Source organism: Macrobrachium rosenbergii, chromosome 56 (genome assembly GCF_040412425.1).
Source record: "Macrobrachium rosenbergii isolate ZJJX-2024 chromosome 56, ASM4041242v1, whole genome shotgun sequence".
Lineage (NCBI taxonomy): Eukaryota > Metazoa > Arthropoda > Malacostraca > Decapoda > Palaemonidae > Macrobrachium > Macrobrachium rosenbergii.
Window position 1 is genome coordinate 479,414 of NC_089796.1, and position 19,795 is coordinate 499,208.

General features: G+C 37.1%; 2 protein-coding genes across 4 annotated transcripts in view; both read right to left on the reverse strand.

Moving 5' to 3' along the window:
* Nucleotides 1-19,795, reverse strand: part of LOC136836687 (sphingomyelin phosphodiesterase-like) — a 134,818-nt gene that overhangs the window by 38,975 nt on the left and 76,048 nt on the right. The window lies entirely within an intron of this gene.
* On the reverse strand, nt 68-445 carry LOC136836625 (uncharacterized). Its single transcript, XM_067101089.1, has one exon. The coding sequence runs from the start codon at nt 443-445 to the stop codon at nt 68-70; it is 378 nt and encodes a 125-aa protein (XP_066957190.1).

The following is a 19,795-nucleotide window of genomic DNA, read 5'->3' on the forward strand; positions in this document are numbered from 1 at the left end:
GGGACGACAAAGTAACCGCTCACTCATTACCTTGGGGGTGCAAGTAAGTAAAAGAAATTAGCCTCATTTACTTATTTTCATTTCCAAACCCTGTTGTTGGGCGTAGGCGAGGCGTCCGGTGGACTTTTATATAACGTGACTCCTCCTCCTCCTCCTCCTCCTCCTCCTCCTCCTCCTCCTCCTCCTCCTCCTCCTCCTCCTCCTCCTCCTCCTCCTCCTCCTCCTCCTCCTTCTTCTTCTTCTTCTTCTTCTTCTTCTTCTTCTTCTCTCGTCCGTCATTGGTCTCGCAATCCCGGTTATCATGAATTCTACTGTATTCTCCTTCTCCTCCTCTCTTCTTCTTCTTCTTCTTCTTCTTCTTCTTCTTCTTCTTCTTCTTCTTCTTCTTCTTCTTCTTCTTCTTCCCTCGTCCGTCATTGATCTCGCAATCCCGGTTTCTTACCATGAATTCCTCCTCCGCCTCTTTTCCTCTTCTTCTTCTTCTCTCCTTTCTTCTTCTTTTTCTTCTTCTTCTTCTTCACTCATTCGTCACTGGTCTCGCAATCCCGGTTTCTTATCGTGAATTATTCCTCCTCCTCCTCCTCCTCCTCCTCCTCCTCCTCCTCCTCCTCCTCCTCCTCCTCCTCCTCCTCCTCCTCCTCCTCCTCCTCCTCCTCCTCCTCCTCCTCCTTCTTCTTCTTCTTCTTCTTCTTCTTCTTCTTCTTCTTCTTCTTCTTCTTCCGTCATTGGTCTCGCCATCCCAGTTTCTTATCATGAATTATTCCTCCTCCTCCTCCTTCTTCTTCTTCTTCTTCTTCTTCTTCTTCTTCCCTCATCCGTCACTGGTCTCGCCATCCCAGTTTCTTATCATGAATTCCTCCTCCTCCTCTTCCTCCTTCTTCTTCCCTCACCCGTCATTGGTCTCGCCATCCCAGTTTCTTATCATGAATTATTATTCCTCCTCCTCCTCCTCCTCATTATTCTTCTTCTTCTTCTTCTTCCCTCATCCGTCATTGGTCTCGCAATCCCGGTTTCTTATCCTGAATTCTACTGTATCCTGTTTTCACGCGGGCACAGAGAATGGTATTTTCCCCGAGGGGAAACCGTCAGGTTTCTTCATGATGTGTAAAAAACAATGTTTGGGGCACTTTTGGCTCTCGGGCCCAGTGTGAGAAGCACTGGAGTTTCTAGACAAGAAACTGGGAGATTCAAGTTTGGGTGCTTGCGTCAAATATTTATGAAAAAATATTAATTTATAATGAGAGAGAGAGAGAGAGAGAGAGAGAGAGAGAGAGAGAGAGAGAGAGAGAGAGAGAGAGAGAGAGATAGGAATATCGAGTACTAAAGTAAAATGTATTTCATGAAAAAATCGAGAATAAATGGTCTTTTGTATCGTTGCACATAGGAAGAGAGAGAGAGAGAGAGAGAGAGAGAGAGAGAGAGAGAGAGAGAGAGAGAGAGAGAGAGAGAGGGCATGTTTCTCATAACAGACAAGTAAAAGAAAAAAAATCACCGAACTGGGATCATTACTGGAAAGCAAATCTTAAGAAATTGATTTTGTATTGGTCCTGTTTCAATTCAATTTTATTTTCATTTAAATCAAACGCCTTACTCTACCAACACTATGGGTTTCTAAGTTACTTCAAACTACTCTTGGAGATATTATTTAGTTCGAATCTGTTCTCAAAAAAATATTTTAGTCATCTAAGTATTACATGGAAAATATTCATACCCAAATTCCGCTTTAATATCTGAAATCTCTCTCTCTCTCTCTCTCTCTCTCTCTCTCTCTCTCTCTCTCTCTCTCTCTCTCTCTCTCTCTCTCTCTCCACTGATAAGCGTCCTTGCTGTCTCTTTCTACAGGTGCTATGTAAACCAATGCTCCTTTTAACTAAATAACTAAAGGGGAGTTTCTTTCTCCAATCTCCACATATCCTCAGTGGAAATCAGTTCGAAAATTTTTTTCTTTGTCCGGGCTTGGGAACTTTACCAACTACTTCCTTTCCTCCAGAATCTTATAATATTCTAGCTATAAGAGGCATGCCTCTGGCTATCTCTAAGGTAACATTAAAATTCTTTCATTTTTTCTCTATCATATATATATGTACATACATAAATACATACATACATATATATATATATATATATATATATATATATATATATATATATATATATATTCCAGTATTACTAAATAACCTACATCAAAACCAGATTCTTTCCGTGAATTTAGGAAAACGCAGGACCCTCAACAACAGGAATTACCCCTTTGCCCGCCCTCAAAAAAGAAAAAAATACCCTTTGAACGTCCTCTAAAAATGCCCTCAGATCACGTTCGGGGCAATTAAGCAACGGACTAACTCTCCAAAGGAGAACGATTTTAACGGTTATAGTTGGAAGTGTTTGTCGAATGCACAAAGGGTTAACTGTTATTGGTCACGGAAATGACCTTTGAATAGCCTTGAGCGAGAAAGACAATGCCGTTTTAACCTCCACGTAAAGTTTAACGTGAATAAAACTACTTATAAACGCAATGTTGAAATTGAGAGCAGTTAAGACCACGGAGCCTACTGACTATTCTGCCCTAAAATGGAAGACTGCAAAATTTTCGAAATTGAGATATGCCACCTACTGGGCTCGTGAAATACTAATATGCAAGTCACTGCAGTTTAAGAATAATTCTACAGTGCTTTACATTTATGGGGTCACATTTGCAGTATCTGAAAACTCAGTTGTAAGGCAAGGAAGAACTGCAATATCTACCATTTTTCTCAGTTTGTATTTTTGCAGATACTGCAGTCTTCCATTATAAGGCAGTATTGTACTTACGAACAAAATGGTACTATCTATCTATTCCTACTACTACTACTACTACTACTACTACTACTACTACTACTACTACTACTACTACTACTACTACTAATAATAATAATAATAATAATAATAATAATAATAATAACCAAATGGAGTAAAAAAAATGAATATAAAATTCTACAGGAAATTTCAACACCGCCTTAGGTAGTTATCTGACATGGTAGCCGACCAACGGCTGTTCCAAAATTTTAGTGCTTTAAAAAACAAAAATTTGTAACCGAAATCTGAAAAAAACATGGAAAAAGTAATAATCTATAATTATTGGATAAGTTAGGACTTATTAATGTATGATTTAAACGAAGGCGTACTTTACCAAGCTATATATTTCTTATTAATGCATGATTTAAAAGAGGGCGTACTTTACCAAACTGTATATTTCTTATCTTAATTTCGATCATAATTACAGAATTCAATGTTGTAATAAAAGTTTACAATGACTGTGAATCTATTCCGTTGCATCATCTAATAAATGATTGTGAAAAATAACTTTAGTGCGATAAACTGCAACAGAGTGAGTCGTGTTAAAAAAAAACACACACACCCTCTGAGCGAGAGAAACAGTATTGACCGTTGTTTAGGGAAAAAATAACATTCCAGAACATCGACGTAGGAGGAAGTACAGAAAAATATACTTTGCAAATAGCCAATACATAAAAAAACAAGTACAAGTTTCTTCGGCGAAATTGAGTTTTCTGTCATCATATAATCAGAGCCACTGAAAATAGAACTGTCTTTCGGTGGTCTCGGTATAATGCTGTATGAGCCGCGGTCCATGAAACTTTAACCACGGCCCGGTGGTGGCCTGTCCTATGTCGTTGCCAGAAGCACGATTAAGGCTAACTTTAACCTTAAATAACATAAAAAATACAGAGGCTAGAGGGCTGCAATTTGGTATATCTGATGACTGGAGGGTGGATGATCAGCATACCAATTTTCAGCCCTCTAGCCTCAGTAGTTTTTAAGATCTGAGGGCGGACAGAAAAAGTGCGGACGGACAGACAAAGCCGGCATAATAATTTTCTTTTACAGAAAACTAAAAATCTTGTAGGCCCTAGTAACAATACTGATACCTCGTTCTTCTACGTAACAATAATACTGCTGTGAATATGAGAAGTTAGCCTTCTCTTCCAGTTAACTTGGAGAAAAAAGACGTTGTCACTGAATACGTTGTCAAGATGTGTTTTGTATAGATTAAAATTTGTTTACCTTGAAAATAATAAAAAAAAAAAACTTGATTAAAATTCGTACAATTTTCGTCAGCAATTTTTATTTTGTTCCAGGTGAGCGAGATTCTTAATTACGCCTTGCCAGAGATTCGTCACAAAAATGACAATTGTTTTATATATGAATGAATTTCAGAGAATAGTTCTCCCCCACTTCGAAACTGCTCCTAATTCAATAAATGCCCTTCCCCACCATGCCCACCCCTCCATTCCAAAACACACACACACACACACACACACACACACAAACCATTACACTCAAAGTCTATCTCTGTCTGCCTGTCTCTCTCCCAAACACACTTAAACTCCCTCTCTTTCAAACACACACACACTGAACCTCTCTCTCTCTCTCTCTCTCTCTCTCATACACACACACACACACACACGCACTCAGACTCTGTCTGTCTGTCTATCTGACTACCTGTCTTTGTCTCTGTCTCTGTCTCTCTCTCTCTCTCTCTCTCTCATACAAACACACACACAGACACACTCAGACTCTGTTTGTCTGTCTTTCTGCCTATCTGTCTATCTATCTAACTATCTGTCCTTCTCTCTCTCTCTCTCTCTCTCTCTCTCTCTCTCTCTCTCTCTCTCTCTCTCTCTCTCTCTCTTACCCCCACGCCCCTCCTCCAAACCCACACACACACTCACACCCACAAATGGGGAGCAGAACCGTCAAAAAACCTAACCTGAAGACTTCCACGATAAATGATCACTCTCGCAAGCGTCCACATATACCGGTAGGCAGGCGCCCCTGGCTGCCAAGGGAGACCGCTTTTACCCAGCCTACTGTAGCAAATATATACAAATAAGAGCTGATAAATTTCAAAAGAGACCAGTTTCTCAATTAGGGATATGCACGCGTCGATCAGTTTGCCTTGAACCAGACTTCACTTGGCAGAAGTCAATACACACTGATACGAATTGGCAGAAATCAATGCATATCGATGCGAACCGGCAGAAATCAATACATATTAATAAGAATTGGTAGGAAAAAAATACATGTTGACACGAATTGGCAGAAATCAGTACATCTTGATACGAATTGGCTGAAATCAATACGAACTGATACGAATCGGCAGAATCAATACATATTAACATGATTTGGCAGAAATCAATACACACTGAAGCGAATTGGCAGAAATCGATACATGTTAGCAAGAATTGGCAGAAATCAATTCATATCGACACAAACTGGTAGAAAAAAATACACATTGAAACGAACCGGTAAAAATCAATACATATTGATACGATTTGGCAAAAATCAATACATTTTAACACGAATTGGCAGAAATCAATACATATTGATAAGAATTGGCAGAAATCAATGCATATTAATAAGTATTGGCAGAAATCAATACATACTGATACGATTTGGCAGAAATCAATACATACTGATACGATTGGCAGAAATGAATGCATACTGATATGATTTGGCAAAAATCAATGCATTTTAACACGAATTGGCAGAAATCAATTCATATTGATACGATTTGGCAGAAATCAATAATACGAATTGGCAGAAATCAATGCATATTGATACGAATTGGCAGAAATCAATACATATTAATAAAAAATGGCAGAAATCAATACATATTAGCAAGAATTAGCAGAAATCAATGCATCCTGATACGAATTGGCAAAAATCAATACATATTGATACGAATTGGCAAAAATCAATACATATTTATACGAACTGGCAAAAATCAATACATATTGATACGAATTATATATCAACAACCAAAAAGCCATCGAGGTATATATATATATATATATATATATATATATATATATATATAATTATATCTAAAATTATATATATAAATAAATATAACATAATTTATACATATACAAAAATTTAAACACAAGACAATACAGAAACCATGACTGCCCAACCACACACATGAAACCACAACGGGAATAAAACTCGACAAAACCTTTCACAAAATAACAAAGAAAACCTTTTAAATCTGTTTCCCACTGCGCAACAAGGAGTGACCATGGCACGGAAACGCTTTCTCGCCGCCCAAAGCTAATCCGACTGAACGAGACATTACGTCACGATCAGATATTGCCTGTAATTGTAGCCTTCGGAAATTCGTTCTCGATAAACCCAATTAGAAATGACAACTTCAATCAAAGTAGATGACAAGTTTCCTGATTAAGGCAATATTCTTGATTAAACAGATTTTTATTTGGGGTTTTTATTGCTAAAATGTTACGTCATCGAGTGCATGGGGCGGGGGGCGGGGGGCGGGGTGAATCTTGACCTGGTGCCAGCTGTGAGTTACGAGTCACAGTTACCACTGATTACCACTGACTTAGACCTACTTAAGCTGAGGTGATGATTTATTGCCGTGGTAGTGCTGTTGCTCATTGCTGTTGCTGGTATGGCAATGAGCAGTGAAATTCCTGTGGTTTTCGTTCAGATACATCAAAAATCATCTGAAATCTCTGTGGTTTTCGTCCAAATATATTCAAAACAATGTGAAATCCCGTTGATTTTCGTCAAGATATATCAAAAATTATTTGAAATCCCTGTGATTTTTGTTCAATATATTAAAAATTATGTGAAATTCCACGGATTTTTTTGTCAAAATATATTAATAAAATGAGAAACCTCGTTGATTTTCGTCAAAGTATATTGAAAATTATTTCAAATCAATGTGATTTTTGTCAAAACATATTAAAAGCTATGTGAAATCACAGTGATTTTTGTTAAAACATATTAAAAATTATGTGAAATCCCTGTGATTTTTGTCCAAATAAAAACAAAATCCAAATGTATTAAAAACAATGTGAAATCCCGTTGATTTTTGTCATATATTAAAAACAATGTGAAAGCCCATTAATTTTTGTCAAAATATATTAAAAACAATGTGAAATCCCGTTGACTTTTGTCATATATTAAAAACAATGTGAAATCGCATTAATTTTTCTCAAAATATATTAAAAAAAATGTGAAATCCCGTTGTTTTTTTCCAAATATATTAAAAAAAATGTGACGGTCCAATTTTTGCCAGAATATATTGAAAACAATGTGAAATTCATGTGATTTTTGTCTAATTATATAAAAAAATGTATAATCTCTGTGATTTTTGTCGAAACAAACACTATACACTGAGTACAATATTTCTTGACAAAATAATTGATTGTGTATTCCACCCTGCAATAATAATAATAATAATAATAATAATTTTTCCTAGAATGACTAAAATTACAGAATGACTTTCAGAATTACACAGATTGAATTAGCAAAAACATAAGCAATAAAACAATAATAATATATTTGAAATGACAGAATGAGTCCCACCACAAACCACATCTTTAACAAGCAAAAAACTTGTAAGAAAAAAACACACACAAAACAAAGGATGGACAGGTGTGATAACGACCCTTGCCAAAGAGGTCAGGGTGTTTTTTTTCTATTTTTTTTTTCTTTTGCTACTTAAATGGTAAGGGTTAGGCGAGTGTTAGCAATCAACGTTTCTCGAGTTTCTGCCAATACAGAATGAAAGCATTATCCAAGAGGTATTCCTGTTCTCTTCTCTCTCTCTCTCTCTCTCTCTCTCTCTCTCTCTCTCTCTCAATCGATTTTACATCGACTAACAGAATCCCATTCCAATCTGACAGTGAAGAATGTAAGGGTAATCTCTCTCTCTCTCTCTCTCTCTCTCAATCGATTTTACATCGACTAACAGAATCCCATTCAATCTGACAGTGAAGAATGTAAGGGTAATCTCTCTCTCTCTCTCTCTCTCTCTCTCTCTCTCTCTCTCTCTCTCTTATAATACTGTCTATGTCCACAGCCTACAAAGACTGATGGAATAATATTGAGAACATTCTCTCTCTCTCTCTCTCTCTCTTCTCTCTCTCTCTCTCTCTCTCTCTCTCTCTCTTATAATACACTGTCTATGTCCACAGCCTACAAAGATTGCTGGAATAATATTGCGGCCATTCTCTCTCTCTCTCTCTCTCTCTCTCTCTCTCTCTCTCTCTCTCTCTCTCTCTCTCTCTCTCTCTCGCAAAAAGTAATTCGAAAATAACTTCGTAGGTAAGAAACATTATCAAAATTAACTTGCTATGGAAATTGTTCACGAAAACTTTGGGCAAACGTACCAACAGTAACGAATTCAAGAACTCAATTTTGCTGATGCGATTATAATTTTAAAACGATTCCGATCGAATCAAATGAACCTTTATTACTCGTTAACACATCCTCAATACCCCTAAGATAGGAAGAGAGATAAGAGATTTATACCTCTCAGTTCAAAGCTTCAAACGGGAACTTTCTCTCATTAAGAATGAGTGACATTATGAAGTTCAAAAGTAAAAATGTGGGGACTCGAACTTTTTCTTGAAAGGATGCGAGAATGGAGAACAATATGGATATTCTGCATGTGCTAAATAATAATAAATTATAGCAATTAGCTATGGAGAAGTACTAACAATTAAAAATAATAAAATACTGCCATGAAGTACGGTGAATAATTTTGGAAAGACTGAAGAAACCAGTGTTTCTGAATTAAATTGAATATAGAATTTAGGCCAAAGACCAAGTACTAGGACCTATGAGGCGTTCAGCGCTGAAATTGGAATAACTGTAAAAGGTGTAACAGGAGGAAAACCTCGCAGTTGCACTATGAATCAATTGTTAGGAGAGGGTGGAGAGTAAAATGGAAGAAAGAGAATATGAAAGGAGGTACAGTAAAAGGAACGAAAGGGGTTGCAGCTAGGGGCCGAAGGCACGCTGCAAAGAACCTTAAGTAATGCCTACAGTGCACCTGTTTCTATTATCGTCTGTCAATCCTTCCCCAAAACAGGTGGGCCACAATATTCATTCCAGCTCATTAACTGGAAGCACTGTACCCTATTTCCTGTACCAAACGTTGTACCACGTAATAATCTTCCGGTCCTTTTCCAGGAACCGAACTGGAACTGACATTCCAGATTTTGCCAGCCTGACCTCAAGATGGATAATGGCGTACCCAGCACTCGACCAATCAAGCTTTCCTGGTACGTTCAGGTACAAATTTTGTGAAATACTTTACAGGGATGTTTCCGGATACACAAATGCGGAAGGAAGGAAGGAAGGAAGGAAGGAAGGAAGAAGGAAAGGAAGAGAAAGGGGGGAGGAAGGAAATGAGAGAGAGAGAGAGAGAGAGAGAGAGAGAGAGAGAGAGAGAGAGAGAGAGAGAGAGACTCATATAACAACAGCTAAATATGACACTTATACATAACTACAGCCTTTGTAGTCGATAAAGTGCTGAGAGAGAGAGAGAGAGAGAGAGAGAGAGAGAGAGAGAGAGAGAGAGAGAGAGAGAGAGAGAATCACATATTTAACCAAATATGGCACTTAAACTGTACAGCCTTTGAAGTCGATAATGTGAGAGAGAGAGAATCATATATCTAACCACAACTAAATATGAAACTTATAACTACTGTACAGCCTTTGAAGTCGATAATGTGATGAGAGAGAGAGAGAGAGAGAGAGAGAGAGAGAGAGAGAGAGAGAGAGAGAGAGAGAGAGAGAGAGAGACCTCACAGACCTTATATCTAACCACAACTAAATATGAAACGTCTATATAACTGCAGGCCTTCGTAGTCGATAATGTGATATGAAAGAGAGAGAGAGAACCTCCTCTTCCGATCTATTTACTCTCTTTTTCTATGGGGGTCAACTTGAGAAAAAATGACCAAAACCCAACGATAAAATTTTTTCTTCGTCTCGACCTCAATACTTTGTAAGGACGTCTACTGAAACCTTGAATTCAGTAGCGTAGATGATCTCTCTCTCTCTCTCTCTCTCTCTCTCTCTCTCTCTCTCTCTCTCTCTCTCTAATTATCGATTACAAAAGCTGTACTGTAGTTGTGTAGAGTTTCATATTTAACTGTAGTTATATGTATGAATCGCTCTCTCTCTCTCTCTCATAGTCACTACCAATGTCCACAGCCTACAAAGATTGTTGGAATAAAATTGCAGCCATTCTCTCTCTCTCTCTCTCTCTCTCTCTCTCTCTCTCTCTCTCTCTCTCTCTCTCTCTCTCTCTCTCCAAATAGTATAACCATATTATAATGGGAAGGAATATTAGCAAGCCACATACAGACACCTAAAATACACATTTTCTGCTCATAAATTTAGTAAAAAATAAATAAATGAATAAATATATAATGGAAATACACAACAAAAATACAGCTAAACAACAAACCTTGTTTTTATTCATTGACTGAACTAAAATTATCACGTGCAATTCTACTCTTGAGAAGTCATTCAACCTACGTGAATAGGTGGAAAAAATAACTATAAATACCAATATTTCCATTAACAATGGACTGTTACGACAAGCAACTCCACTCTCATGTAATGACAGTTGACGTGAACTATACGAGAATAACACCAACACAATTGACGCAAAACCACAAATACACGAATGATACGAAACAAAAAAAATCACTAACCTACTAAAATGAACTGCAATGGAAATATTTTTTCAATCAGCATGACTCTTATGCAACAGATTACAAAGCATTTTGTAAAAAAAAAAAAAAAGTACAAAACGCGCCAAAGTTTCTTCAGCACAACCGAGTTTTCTGTACAGCGTATAATCAAGGCTACCGAAATAGAAACTTTAACCAAGGCCTATCCTATATCGTTGTCAGAAGCACGATTATGACTAAATTTAGCCTTAAATAAAATAAACACTACTGAGGCTAGAGGGCTGCAATCTGGCATGTTTGATGATTGGAGTGTGGATGATCAACATACCAATTTGCAGCCCTCTAGCCTCGGCAGTTTTTAAGATCTGAGGGCGGACAGAAAAAAGTGCGGACGGACAGACAAAGCCGGCACAATAGTTTTCTTTACAGAAAACTAAAAACTGATCAGATATCAAACTGTTAAAAGACAATGCAAATATCTTTTGTTCTTGTTGGGTAATACAGCGTTGAATGAACAAACACGACGTGGGGGGAGAGAGAGAGAGAGAGAGAGAGAGAGAGAGAGAGAGAGAGAGAGAGAGAGAGAGAGAGAGAGAGAGAGTCTCATATATTTAACCAAAGCAAAATATGAAGTTTCTGCATAACTACTTCCCTTTATAGTTAATGATATGAGAGAGAGAGAGAGAGAGAGAGAGAGAGAGAGAGAGAGAGAGAGAGAGAGAGAGAGCATTGTACGCAACGAAGCGGACGTAAGTTAACTAATTAGCCTTTATAGTCGATGATATGATGTAGTATTCACAAGAGAGAGAGAGAGAGAGAGAGAGAGAGAGAGAGAGAGAGAGAGAGAGAGAGAGAGAGAGAGAGAGAGAGAGAGCAAGCAGGGAATACAGTGGGCGTAAGATTAATAGCCATTATAGTCGATGATGTGACGATGTATCTACGAGAGAGAGAGAGACCTTACCTTACAGACCTTACAATTCGTTCAGGTTGCCCCAGGTCCCCAGTGTGAGGCACCTTTGATGTCTACCAGAGAGTTGCTAACGCATCTTCCGGTATATTTTGCATCTTCCAGTCTTGGATGGTCTGGGATGCATCTTAGATATTTGTCGAGCTTATTCTTAAACACATCTACGCTCACTCCTGTTATGTTCCTCAGATGAGCTGGTAGCGCATTGAATAGACGCTGCATTATCGATGCTGGTGCGTGGTGGATTAATGTCCTGTGTGCTTTCCTTAATTTTCCTGGTATAGTTTTTGGCACTATTAATCTACCTCTGCTTGCTCTTTTTGATAATTTTAGTTCCATGATGTTTTCGGTAATTCCTTCTATCTGTTTCCATGCTTGAATTACCATGTATCGTTCTCTTCTCCTTTCAAGACTATATAAATTTAAGAATTGTAGTCTTTCCCAGTAGTCAAGGTCCTTAACTTCTTCTATTCTAGCTGTAAATGACCTTTGTACACTCTCTATTTGTGCAATATCCTTTTGGTAGTGTGGGTACCATATTATATTGCAATATTCAAGTGGACTACGTACGTACGTTTTATAAAGCATAATCATGTGTTCAGCTTTTCTAGTTTTGAAGTGCCGGAACAACATTCCCATTTTTGCTTTGCATTTTGCCAATAGAATTGCTATTTGATCATTGCATAACATATTCCTATTCAACATCACACCAAGGTCTTTAACTGCTTCCTTGTTTGTGATTGTCTCATTATTAGGTCCTTTATATGCATATAGCATTCCTACTTTATCACCATAGTTCATTGATTCAAATTTATCAGAGTTAAATACCATCCTATTTATCTCTGCCCATTTATATATTTTGTTTAGGTCTCTTTGTAGCGAGTTCCTATCTTCATCACAAGCAATTTCTCTACTTATTCTTGTGTCATCTGCGAAACTTCTTACTACTGAGTCCTTAACATTACTGTCTATGTCTGCAATCATAATCACAAACAGCAATGCAGCTAACACCGTACCCTGAGGTACACCGGATATTACCGTAGCTTCATCTGATTTCTCATCGTTTGCAATCACTATCTGTTTTCTATTTTGCAAAAATTCTTTTATCCATCTTCCTACTTTGTCAACAATGTTATGTTTTCTAATTTTTTTCGCTAATATATTATGATCTACCTTGTCAAAAGCTTTTGCAAAGTCTAGGTAAACCACATCTGTATCTTTTTCATTTATCATATTTTTATATATGCTTTCATGGTGGACTAACAGTTGGGTTTGTGTACTTTTTCCGGGTACAAAACCATGTTGTCCTATATTGAACAATCTATTTTTCATTAAATGTTTCATTATATTTTTTCATTACCCTTTCATATACTTTCATAATATGAGATGTCAGACTCACAGGCCTATAATTACTTGCCTCTAGTCTTGAACCACTTTTGAAAGTAGGAGTAATATATGCTAATTTATGCTCATCATAAATCTTGCCTGTATCTATACTTTGCCTTAATAATATTGCTAGCGGCTTTGCGATTGAATGAACCACTTTCTTTAACAATATGGCAGGTACTCCATCTGGTCCTGCTGCTGATCCATTTTAATTTCATTAATAGCCTGCACAATATCGGCTTCTGTAATATCTATATCTGATAAGTATTCAGTATTTTCATCTCTTATTTCTGTATCATTATCTTCATTGTCAATTCTAGGTGTAAATTCACTCTTATATCTTTCTGCTAATATGTTACATATTTCCTTTTTTCATTCGTTAATCGCCCTTCAATTCTTAGAGGGCCTATTTCTACTCTTATTTTATTCATCTTTTTGCATATGAATAAAAAAATTTTAGGGTTTTGCTTAATATTTTGTAGTGTCATTTCTTCTAGGTTCCATTTTTCATTTTCTTTTGATTGTATAATCTTTTGTTCTGCATTTTCTATCTTACTTTTTAGTTCCATCACTTTCCATGCATTCTTTTCTTTTGCAAGAGCTTTTTTCCACTTTCTAATTTTCTGGAACAAGATCCTTCTGTCTCTTGGAATTCGTGACTGATGCTTACTTTTTTCTTCGGTATATATTTTTCCACTATTTCCTCTAATATTTTATATAATATATCGGTATTTACCTGTATATCATCACTTACAAATATGTTTTCCCATTCTTTGTTTAATTCTTCATTTATTTTTGACCAATTTATATTCTTACTATAAAAATTGTATTTTCCATATCCTTCCCATTTTTTCGTCTCTTGCTTTTCTTTGTTTTCGTATGTTCTGGAACGGACTGTTAATTTATGACATTATGGTCCGAAATACTCGTATTATATACTATTATTTCTTTAACATAGTTCACCTCATTCACAAATACTAGGTCTAAAATATTATCCTTTCTTGTTGGTAGGTGATTTATTTGCTGAATGTTATGTTCTAGTAGCATATCTAATAGCTTTTCAAATTGCCTCTTATCTTCTGCACTACTATTGCTCTCTTTTTATATGTATAAATACAACCACAGTCTCCTATTCGTTCTTTCCATTCTACAAAAGGAAAGTTAAAGTCTCCGGTTAGGAGTATAGTCCAGTCCTTGTGATTTCTACATATTTCATCCAGTTTTTCAATTATTATGTCAAACTCTTTAGTATTAGGGGTCTATATATTACAATGTTCACTAATTTTTCAGATTCAAATTCTACCGCTATTAATTCACATTCTGTGTTACTATATTTCTCACAGATTTTTCCTTGATTGGCATCTCTCCCATATATCGCGGTTCCCCTTTGATTTCTATTTTTTCTATCTGATCTATAAGTTTGGAAACCCTTTATCTGGTCATCATTACCAGTCTCTTGGGAATACCAGGTTTCACTTATATTCAATATTTCTATTTTTTCATTTTGGGTTAGTTCTTCTAAGAACTCTATCTTTCTTTTTTGAGTTACTCGAAACTAGACCCTGCGCGTTCATCACTATGATTGTTTGCATATTATCTCCATTATCTAATATGGGTAATAATAAGGATTTTCCCATGTCTCTTTCCTGTTCTGATATGTTGATCTTTTTTCATTTCCAGAAATTCGTACATTAAAAATCCAACTTTTCCATTATATTTGTTCTTCCAGCTTCATATTTATTCACTTTGTGCATAAACCTGCACTTATCTCCATATCTGCACCATCCCCTTGCATCATAGATACATTGCTTGTTCCTTGTGCTATATCTAGGTGCTGATGGCTCATATCGTGGTGCTGACTTTTCATAATGTGTTGTTGGCTTGCTTTTTGCCTTCATCACATGATCTTTGTTCTTTTCTTTATTTGTTTCATTTTTTCCTTGGTTTTTTATATGTATTTTATTTTTTTGATTTTGATTTTGGTCTTTCATGGCTACAGGATGCATGTACCTACATTTCTTATTAAACCTACATCCATTTCCTTCTTTCCAGTTTCTACATATTTTTGGATGTAGATCTCTGCATTCCTCTTCATAGCCATCTAGATATGCACATTTGCCATAGATCTCATAATTGTGACATATCTTAGGATGTTTGTAATAACATCTTTCACCAAACCTGCAATTCCCTCTTTTCAGAGAGAGAGAGAGAGAGAGAGAGAGAGAGAGAGAGAGAGAGAGAGAGAGAGAGAGAGAGAGAGAGGCGTCCTCAAAGGTCACATGACTCCTGACCAGATAAATCTAAAAATGAAAGTAAAAGTGTCGGCAGGAGCAGGACTTTGAGGGGTAAGGCAGAGACAGAGATAAAGATAATCAAATAAAAAGAGTTCGATTAAAAAAAAAAGAGGTATTTCAATTTTTATTTATTTTTCTTTTTCTCTTTTTTTTTCCCGGAGAGGAAAGACATTGACCTGAGACATATAATGTCCGGAAGACTTCCCATCTGATAAACAAGTAAAAAAAGTTTCTTCGGCGCAATCGAGTTTCCTGTACAGAGTACAATCAAGGCTACCGAAAATAGATCTATCTATCGGTGGTCACGGTATAATGCTGTATGAGCCGCGGCCCATGAAACTTTAACCATTGCCCGGTGGTGGCCTATCCTATATCGTTGCCAGAAGCACGACCATGGCTAACTTTCACCTTAAAATAAAAACTGCTGAGGTTACAGGGCTGAAATTTGGTATGTCTGATGACTGGAGGGTGGATGATCAACATACCAATTTGCAGCCCTCTAGCCTCAGTAGTTTTCAAGATCTGAGGGCGGACAGAAAAAGTGAGGACAGAAAAAAGTGCAGACGGACAGACAAAAGAATTACAGTTAAAATTTAACCTCAGTCAATACGTTAAAGGGAATGTTTTCCCCCAAACAATGTTGCGCTTTCACTAGTAAAAAGGGGAAATAGAAAACAATGATAAATTGGAAAAAGTGGAAGCAGAGGACTGTAGAGTAACAGAAGAGGTAACAGAACGAAAACTCTCTCAGGGAAGGTATGAGAGAGAGAGAGAGAGAGAGAGAGAGAGAGAGAGAGAGAGAGAGAGAGAGAGAGAGAGAGAGAGAGAGAGAGCTGGCATGAAAGAAGCACATGAGAGATATAGGACGAGCGAGAAGCCGTGAGAATATTAAGCAGAACTGGAAGTGAAAGAGCGCTGAAAATTACAAATAGAATTATGGAGATTTACAATCACTGACATTCAGAAACGGAATTTGCAATCGAACTCAACAAAATAACTGGCATCAGAATTAAAGAAAGGGATATCAAATTCCATAACTGTCAAACTACTTAACTGAGTGATATCATTGAATATAATAACGTTGGGTCAAACCAGGCCGCAATCTGAACGGTGCAGAAGGAAATTGCCGGCTATAGGAGAACACGGTGACCGTTAGGTATAAAGTCTACGGAAATATGACGCCATATTTCACTCCATCGTTTGCCGCTGATTTCTCTAAAATTTTGGCCATAAATTTTTTTTTAAGAGGACACCAAGAAAAAAGCTAATAATACGAGAATTATTAGTTAATTATCTAAAATTTGGATATACCAGTTACCATTCTCTAATTATAGGGTCTGCAACAAAATCAGGTTTACTTCATAAATAATTGAAAACTTGAAATCATTTAAGTAAACAAATGCTTGAGATGATTTGACAACTGAATATAAAATTATATTAGACCGGTCTCAGATTTCCAGTTCTGAGACAAAGTAAGAGATTTTCCAATAAAATAAGGATCAAATTTGATCTTCCTTTAAAGGCACAAAAGGTTTGTCAGCGCAACAGATGTGCAAGATATACAATCTCATCTTTCACGACAATCTGACATTTGCAAAAATTAATAAATAAATTGTCAAACTTAGACCACCTTGTATATATCCCAAGAGCATGATGAGAAGAACGAACCTTTGTAAAAAAAAAAAAAAAAAAAGTCAAATATGCGCCCGTACCGTTGCTACAGCGCATAATCAAAGCCACCGAAAATAGATCTATCTTTCGGTGGTCTCGGCATAATGCTGTATGAGCCACGACCCATGAAACTTTAACCACAGCCCGGTGGTGGCCTAACCTATATCGTTGCCAGACGCACGATCATGGGTAACTTTAACCTTAAATAAAATAATAACTACTGAGGCTAGAGGGCTGTAATTTGGTATGTTTGATGATTGGAGGGTGGATGATCAACACGCCAATTTGCAGCCCTCTAGCCTCAATAGTTTTTAAGATCTGAGGGCGGACAGACAAAGCAATCTCAATACTTTTCTTTTGAAGAAAACTAAAATGATCTTGTAAATAATCTATTACCACTTCTGAATACACAAAAATAGGGCAACTGACATGACAGACAGAGTGACTGACATACAGAGTGACAGACAAAGTACAGACAATTGGAAGCAATTGCTAAATCATCCCCCCCCCCTTACTCTCCCCAAAATACCACTGGTCCTTGTCAAGGGGCGTAACTTCATTATCGAGTTTTGTATTATTTCCTCATGAAATTTAATCATAACCGATTCATCAGTCCATAATTATTTCTAGTTGCTGAATCCAATATTTGTATCTAGTTACCTAGTCCATTTTAAATCCAATTCACTTTAATTTTCTATAATTATAGAAAGTTAAAATTAAAACTGGATTTAAAATTGACTAGGTAACTAAATATAAATACTGGATTCAGCAACAAAAAATAATTATTGACTAATGAATCAGTGATGATTAAATTTCATGAGTAAAGATTACAAAACTCAATAATGAAGTTACGCCCCTTGACAAGGACCAGTGGTGTTTTGTAGTGAGTGTGGGGCGGGGGAGACGATACAGCAATTGCTTCCAACCGTCTGTGCAGTGTCTGTCTGTCCTGTCAATCATTCTGTCATGTCAGTTGCCGTATTTTTGCGTTTTCAGAAGTGGCAAAAAATTATTTACAAGACCATTTTTCTTTTTACAAAGGCTCTTGGGATATATACAAAGTGGACTGGGTTTGACATTTTATTCATTATTTTTTTTAGCAAAATGTCAGTTGCCGTAAAAATGTTCCTTGTTGCAAATCCTGGATGTTGAGAACATTTTGCAACGAGGGCAATAATATGAGAGGTACATAAAATCGACATTTAAAATTACGGCTATTGAGTCTTTACAATTTCAATATATCTTAGTACAATTAAGACGTTATGCAGGCGTTACGGGCAAACTTTGACAGAGAGAGAGAGAGAGAGAGAGAGAGAGAGAGAGAGAGAGAGAGAGAGAGAGAGAGAGAGAGAGGATTTAATTTTCGCTCACTAAAGTAATAGTGAGATCGATCGTCGGAGAGAGAGAGAGAGAGAGAGAGAGAGAGAGAGAGAGAGAGAGAGAGAGAGAGAGAGAGAGAGAGAGAGAGAGAGAGGATTTAATTCTTGCTCACTAAAGTAGTAGTGAGATCGATTTAATTCTTGCTCACTAAAGAGAGAGAGAGTCGAGAGAGAGAGAGAGAGAGAGAGAGAGAGAGAGAGAGAGAGAGAGAGAGAGAGAGAGAGAGATTTAATTCTTGCTCACTAAAGTAGTAGTGAGATCGATCGCCGGCGAGAGAGAGAGAGAGAGAGAGAGAGAGAGAGAGAGAGAGAGAGAGAGAGAGAGAGAGAGAGAGATCGACCGCCAGCGTGAGAAACAATTTAGACTCTCCTCATAAAAACCCATCGAACTTCCACAAACCTAATTGGTAGATATTATACCTGGTAGTTAGTCGACTGTGCGAGGTTGCAGCCATGTGACAAACAACAACAAAACTACCCCAAACATTCTTCAACCCGAAAACAAATAGAACAAAGCGTCGTTTCTCAAGACCAACAGACAATAAACAACCCACGCAACCAGTCAGTCACTGAACAGCAAAGATTTATCTCAGAATTTCACACCCCAATGAGCCATTACCATCGTCAATGAATCTGAATCAATGGCTGGGCGAACCTGTTGCCCCGACGATTTTTGCTTTTCATCGCTCTGTGCCGAAGTGAACTCTGCAGATGAACCGGTGACTATGCAACAACACAGGCTCTCTGCATCTGGGTCAGTTGCAAGTGGCAAGTCACGAGTGCAAACACACACGTACACACGCACACGCAAAGGAAATCCTATTTGCAAGAGCAGAAATTAAAAAAAAAAAAAAAACTAGTTTAGCGAAGTGGTGATCTTGCGGTTTCAGAACACGAGAATTTCAGCGCCCTGACTGAGGACGAACCAAAAAATTCACAATTTCGACAGTCAAAAGGGGTCACTACGGAACGAAGAAACAACAAGAGTGGAAACAGGGGTGGAAAACAACGAAGAACAACGGCAACAAGGACAAAAACAACCGCCAGATGGCACGGGGCCAAAGGCAACTGATGAATGCAAAAGGCAAGCAACCTGTTTGCTTTTGCTTTCAAAACCACTTCCTTCCTCCTCCTCCTCCTCCTCCTGACGGGAAAGAGGCCAAGCGGAGAAACACTTAAATGTCTTTATAGCTTTATACAAGCACTTGTATGTATATATGTATGTGTTTATGTATGTTTGTTTGTTTGTACGTATGTGGACCAACTACATGTATGTACAGTATGTATGTACATGGATTGGACCACATATATGAATGCATGTATGTATGTATGTATGCATGTACATGGACCAGACTACATATATGTATATATGTCTGATTAGACCAGACTATATATATGTGTCTGTATATATATATATCTATGTATGTATGCATAAGACCAGACTACATATATGTATGTATGTATATACTATATGTATGCATGTATATGGACCAGACTACATATATGTATATATGTCTGTATGTATGTATATATACATATGGACCAGACTATATATATGTATATGTCTGTATGTATATATATCTA

Coding starts and splice junctions, on each gene's coding strand:
- LOC136836625 (XM_067101089.1), bottom strand. CDS start 445: ATGGTAAGAAACCGGGATTGCGAGATCAATGACGGACGAGGGAAGAAG.